At 41.2% G+C, this 6,581-nt stretch overlaps 1 protein-coding gene across 1 annotated transcript; it reads left to right on the top strand.

The window, feature by feature from the left end:
* The first annotated feature begins 548 nt into the window (after nt 1–548).
* Nucleotides 549–5,037, top strand: LOC104135081 (60S ribosomal protein L10-like). Its single transcript, XM_009648691.2, has 2 exons — nt 549–1,158; nt 4,972–5,037. The coding sequence occupies exons 1-2, from the start codon at nt 700–702 to the stop codon at nt 5,035–5,037; spliced, it is 525 nt and encodes a 174-aa protein (XP_009646986.2). The 5' UTR covers nt 549–699.
* The last annotated feature ends 1,544 nt before the right edge of the window (nt 5,038–6,581 follow it).

Raw genomic sequence — 6,581 nt, 5'->3', positions numbered from 1 at the left:
GAATTTCACAGAAGGAGATAGAGACCTGTCTGGATTAAATTAAATGGGTTAATATAAAACATAGCAAGGCAAAGAGTCATGGGTTCAGAATACATAGCCTTAAATGTAAACCTGACATACAGGTTACTTCCCAATTTCACATGGGTCTGTCCCCATCCTGTAAAAGAAACTAGTACTATTTATTCCTAGAAGAGCTTAGCTAGTCAGTATTATTGGCAAGATAGGACGTAATGTAGGGGCATCAAGTAACTCAGATGTCCTTTGCAGTTCCTGTAGTTAATGTGCAAACACAGACAGAAAATTGCTGTCTGGCCAACATTCATTTGTACAACTCTCTGAAGTATACCCCATCCAGTTCTCCTTCAGGTGGCAGAATCTCTCCAGGTGCTTTTACAGAGAGGCATTCAAACAGACCAAAGGTCTTTGCCTCACCCTCCAAACTCACCAGTCTTGATGAGCTCTAGGAAGCTGTAGCAGGAAAACCATGTTAGAGATGTACTCTGAAAGTATTAACCCACCCTGAGTCGGCAGGTTTGCATAGACCTCTTTTGTGCTCAGCGAGGTCCCCCCGGAGCCACCATGGGCCGACGCCCAGTGCATTGTTACAGATACTGCAAGAACAAGCCCTACCCCAAGTCCCGCTTCTGAAGGGGTGTCCCTGACCCCAAAATCCGCATCTTCGACCTTGGGAGGAAGAAGATGAAGGTGGACGAGTTCACACTTTATGGGCACAGGGTGTTGGAAGAGTACGAGCAGCTCAGCTCGGAGGCGCTGGAGGCCGCCCGCATCTGTGCCAACAAGTACATGGTGAAGAGCTGTGGCAAGGACGGGTTCCACATCTGCGTGCGCCTGCACCCCTTCCACGTCATCCACATCAACAAGATGCTTTCCTGCACCGGTGCCGACAGGCTGCAGACAGGGATGTGTGGCACCTTCAGGAAGCCGCAGGGGACAGTGGCGTGGGTGCACATCGGGCAGGTGATCATGTCCATCTGCACCAAGGCCCAGAACAAGGAGCACATGGTGGAGGCGCTGCACCGAGCCAAGTTCAAGTTCCCGGTGTGCCAGAAGATCCACATCTCCAAGAAGTGGGGATTCACCAAGTTCAATGCCGATGCCTTCGAGGAGATGGTGGAGATGATAGGACAAGGGGAAATGGTTTGAAGTTGCACCAGGGCAGGTTTAGGCTAGACATTAGGAAAAACTTCTTCACCGAAAGGGTTGTCAGGCTTTGGAATGGGCTGCCTGGGGAGGTGCTGGAGTCCTCATACCTGGAGGTATTTAAAAGAAGGATAGATGAGGTGCTTAGGGACATGGTTTAGTGGTGGGATGGCAGGGTTAGGTTAAAGGTTGGACTCGATGATCTTAAAGGTCTTTTCCAACCAAAGTGATTCTATGATTCTATGATTCTATGATAGACATGCTCCTAGAGGCATCACAGCAAGTAGAAGACCCCGCCAAAGCCAAGGCTCCCTTTTAAGTGGCTCTGTACCAAAAGGCAAGTACAGGCAGTCTCTGCTCCTGGGAGCATGGAGCTCAGGCAGGAGGCAGAAGGTGAGGCAGAGCAATTCTTAGAGACAGGCAGGAAGTTACTGGCAGTAAATGCCAGAAACAAAATCTAACTCTCACTAATCTCAGTCCAAGTCTCATTCACCAGCCACACTGCTCCTTTGATTTCAAGTGCTGGCGTCGTATTTCAAGTGTACAGTATCCCCCTAATACTGTAATCAATATTTGTTTTTAAATTAAACATTACTTTTCTTTTCCAGAGCATCACTCAATTTTCTTTAAGCCCTACCAAAATAACTAATTCCTAATCCTTAGTATAGATAACTAGCTCAAAACAAACAGGCCCTTTTGTAGTATTGACAGCATTACATTTTTAGCATATTATAAGCTTGCAGCTAACACCTAGACATTTCCTAGCACTACATACTCTGAAATGTAGGTGGTAAAAATGCAAAGATATTTGTTTACCCAATTTTCTGAGTACATTTCCCACATAACGGTTTCAAAGTTTAGCCTTTCAACTGCTGAACATTCAAGACTTGGCACTGGTTTTGCCCAGATCAGATTTTCATTAGACAACAGACCAATTCATACAAGCTTCTGAAATTATTTTAAGGGATTCTCTCTTTTTTTCCTTTCTTGGTGAGTGGTGCAAAACGCTTCCCATTGAAGGTAAATGGAAGGGCCCAAACGTAGATCATATATCTAAACACCACAGAAACATAGGACACTTGGATAGACACTTATTCTTTTTCCAGGTTTTCATGTCTTGCCCTTGTAGAAACAAGGGCAAACTTGCCTTGCACTGTAGAAACAAGACCTTTTTCTGCAAGTAGACATGGCTTTAAACATTGAGTCCTGGCTGATTGAAGCCTTTCACCAAAACACCTTCATATTTTGTTTTAGATGTGTGGGTTTGGATGATGAGGAATGCCATTGGGATGCTACTTTACAGATGGTGAGCGGTCGAGCAGGCAGTACTTCCCTCTGATGGGGAGGAGGCAAACCCTTCATTAAAACATCAGCTTCCCCCAGAAGCTCATACTGTCTGACATGCCTAACCTGTGTGCATATGTCAACACAGAACGCTTGCTAATGTTGCTGAGGCTGTAAATAAGGGTTCATACTATACTATGAGGGAGATTAATGAGTAGAGTGCTTCTTTCTCTGCTGGAGGCTGAAGTAGGTTCCCTATTAAGATGCAGTATCTGTCACTGTCAATAGAGACATGCTGTGTGGGTGTGAGGGGAGGCTAAAGAGGTGTCTCTGAATCTGGTAATTCCTTGCTTTTAAGGGTCTAACACAGGGGACTGACACACTTGAGCAACATCAACTTCCCGAGACATGTTTTCTGTTAATGGAAAAAGTCCAGTAATGTCTGTGGCCAGAGAGGGGAATGCAGAGGAATTGGAGATATTCCCTTCTGAGGAAAGCACAGAGTTTTCTTCTTAAACTTCAGAACAGAGAAAAAGAAAGAAACTAGTGTCCCATGCATAGGCCATGTAGATTTCAGGGAAGGGAGAAGGGAGAGAACTTTCCTTCTCTTAATTGTTCCCATCTTACATATTGAGAGCTTTCTGTGTTCTTATGATAAACTGGATGTCTGCCTTCCTTACCCATGTTCCCCTATCTCCTTCCATCTTCAGTTCAGGTAAACAACTATTTTTATTTACTTGTAGAACATCCCCTTCTAGTATCAGAATGTCTTACAGAACTGTCTCATCTTCATGAAGCTTTTGATATCATCCTCTGAAGGAAGGGTTATCCATTTTTACACATGGGGAAACAGAGCAAAAAGAGGCTCAGTGCCTTGCCCATGCTTACACTGTGAATGTGCTGGTGAAGAGGGGTCTTAAATCTGAACTCACAAGCATGTCTCCGCTCTTGGACCTAGGGTCATAAAAGAAGATTCCCCATATACCTCATGCCTGTGTTGCAGTGAGAAGTGAAAGCAAAGGTAGTCAGCTCACTCAGCCTGGGCTGAGAAAGGTCATTCCTAGATTATTAAGGAAATCTTTTCTATGTGTTTGAACCATAGGGTCTTTCTAGGTCAGAAACTTTCTGTCAGAAACAGTTGAATAATACACACAACTTAAAAATGCCTATGCATTTAAAGACAGATCTATAGACCACAGGCTGCTCTTAAGACCCCTAAGGAACATATAAATTTATACGAAACAGCCTTTCTCTATTAATTAGAAGACCAGCCTTTTTACATTACTTAGAAGACTGAATAAAATGAATGTAACACAGAGAAATATTATCGACTTTGTCCTAACATTTATGTCTACTTTACAGAAGCTTAAAGAAACTTATGTAGCCAGTATAGTAATTAATCTGAAATGAAAAATGTGTAACAAAATATTATTAGTATTGAGTTTAATATCTGGTTACCTTCAGCAAAAGCAAACAACTAAAAAAGAAAGTGAAAATTTGAAATGGGAGAAGTCTGGGGGAAAAAAAATGGGAGCATATATCTAAAAAACCCCAACCAACTTCTAGATTTGTATGTTAAAAATTTATCTCACTTAAGTACCTAGATATGTAGCCCAAAGTCAGTGGGAATTGCAAAGGACAGCACCTTTGAATAATAGATCACTTCTTTAGCTCTCTTATCAGTTATAGACATAAGGCAAATGCTATTTACTCTTCCTTTACATCACCAACCTTACTGAACACTAAATAGCTCTCTTTTATTTTTTTACTTGGAGAGTAAGACTATTTATAATAAAGTTGTTCTATAAAAATACAATAAAATTAGAAAAGCTGCTTGCAAATGACATGTAAGGATTAAGTAATCTTTGGACACTCACTTCAGAATGCTGTGTCATGCCACTTGCAAAAGGAAAATCAAGGAAAAAACAAGTTTCCAGATTCATCAATAACATGTTAGTTTTATGTATAACATGTATTAAGAAATAACGTATTATACTACACCATGCAGTGATGCTTTCCCAGCAGTTTTGATAACTTCTCTGGAATTGCTGAAAGAGCATTTGGCTCTGGTCTCATTCACGGTGCACCCAAGCTGCAGGGAGGGTGTGTGCCGGGGAAAACGTTAGCTCTCTCAGCCACTGCAAGCAAGAACATGCATTTTAGGTTTTGTCACAAAGAGGACAGCAGTGTCTTAGTTGACAAAGGGGGAGAACAAGGCCAAAGCAGATGATCAGACTGGCAACAAAAATTAATGGAAAGTTATACCAGAGTGAGGCATTTGGCCTGAGTGCTGGGCCTGCTCCGGAGGTGGAGAATATGACAGCTCCAAGGCCAGCAGGAGGGAGCCTCTCTGAGCCGGCGCTTTGCCCCTGGCATTGCAGGTGCAGAAACCAGCAAAGCTCTTCCTGCTCACTGCCTCCTACAGTAATAACTTCAGAAAGTTCTCAACACTTCAGGAGGTGTTGGGAGGGGGGAGGCTTTTTTGTTGTTGTTTTTTAACATTCGTGTGAAAGCTTATTATGAAAGGTTTATATTGCAATGACAAATGCAGAAAAGATGGAGTACATTGAAGCTGAAGGGCCTTCAGGATGAACAGGATTAAGAGGTATACATTCTTTTTCACATTTGCACGATTCACTTGCTCTTTAGCCACCCTATTTCAAACATTTTTGAGAGCTGCTTCACCTTAATATTGCAGAGTCTAGACAGTGGGAAGTGCCATCCCCTTTTCCTTCAGCCCATGAGAAATATAAATTGATCAATAAGCAGGGGACAAGTTATACTGACTGTAGAGTTTTTAAAATTCATTATTAAGCACATTTTGTTTGCGTGGAAGGAAGAGTTAAGCCAAAGAAACAAACTGTGAATTAAACCTCAATGTTGAGTTCATTTTTAAAGGTAGAAGTAAAGTAGCCTTTCTTTTTAGCCCTTCAGAAAATCCCAAACTTACAGTATGCTGAAGTGTCCCAGAAAAAAAAGTTGATATCTGGTCCCCAGTAATGTGAAAAAGTAAAAATTCTTTTTGTTGGCAAAAGAAAAAAAAAAGAACTCCTCCTTATGTATAGCCAAAGGACTTTCAATAGTTTGTATGAGTCTTATTCTATAGACATGGTGTCCTAAATCTTAAGCTAACTCCCTAACCCTACTTATGACCTTGGTTAATAGCTGAGAATGGGAAAGAGACTACGGTGGTGCACAGGGAATACTTCTGTACCAGGATCAAGCATAGGACAACATTGTGGAAAAACAATCTAAATAAATGACAAAAAAAACCCTAAACAACAAAACCCCAAACATTAAGAATCAAATGAGACTCAAAATACAAGGGAAATCCTTCTTCTGCCACAAATAATTCTCTCTATAACTGTTATTTAACAGTTCTTCATACTTTGTGGAAATAGCTGCCAACAACATATGGAGTCACCAAATTTGAATGAATGACACTAGAGAAAAAATTTAGACTGCAATGAATAATGTCCATTAAAATGAGAGCTACAGAGTGAGAAAGGTTATGTTTATAGGAAGGTGGTCTCTAAAGAACCTAAATAGCTATGGAAGTCCTGTGAGAAATGGAAGTTATTGGGACAGGTAACTAGAGCTGTATTTCAATACGAAGTTATTATGGAAGAAGGAGATGAGTCCTGGGCATTTCATCAATGATGAGTCTGCTGTAGAAGCAGTATGACACAAAGTGTGTGCTGACTCGTGTCGCTAAACTGATGAACTGCTTCATAACAGAATAAGCCTTTTTGGGGAGAAGGGAGACTGAGACACAGAAATAAAACTCCTGTTCAAATCTCCAGATAGAAGATACTGGAGCATATATATATTAACCATGCCTTATAGAAGCAGATATGACTGGTAAGATACCTTTTTCCTTCAAAAGAGATGATTGGTATGTGTGTGTCTCTGATGACTTGATATGACTAAAAAATTCAAACAACCCCAACACCTTTTGAGCCATGTAAAAAGCAGGGGCAGATGCCATCAATTGTTATGTTTTGTTTGTAGAAAGAAGAGAAAAATTCTCCAAAACACCTTCCTTACAGTTTTTGGGATGAAGAACAGACAGCTACAATAATATAACTAGATTGCCCAAATGGTGGGAAGATGGCATTTTATATGTTTGGAGAAAA

The sequence above is a fragment of the Egretta garzetta genome, unplaced genomic scaffold (assembly GCF_000687185.1).
Source record: "Egretta garzetta isolate BGI_Z169 unplaced genomic scaffold, ASM68718v1 scaffold81, whole genome shotgun sequence".
In the NCBI taxonomy this organism is placed as follows: Eukaryota; Metazoa; Chordata; class Aves; order Pelecaniformes; family Ardeidae; genus Egretta; species Egretta garzetta.
This window is presented reverse-complemented; position numbering and strand designations above follow the sequence as displayed.

What these genes read in the sequence shown, in the direction of transcription:
- LOC104135081 (XM_009648691.2), top strand. Translation starts at nt 700, where the DNA reads ATGAAGGTGGACGAGTTCACACTTTATGGGCACAGGGTGTTGGAAGAG. An exon ending in TGATAGGACAAGGGGAAATG is followed by an intron (nt 1,159 to 4,971) that starts GTTTGAAGTTGC and finishes TTATTATGAAAG; the next exon opens with GTTTATATTGCAATGACAAA.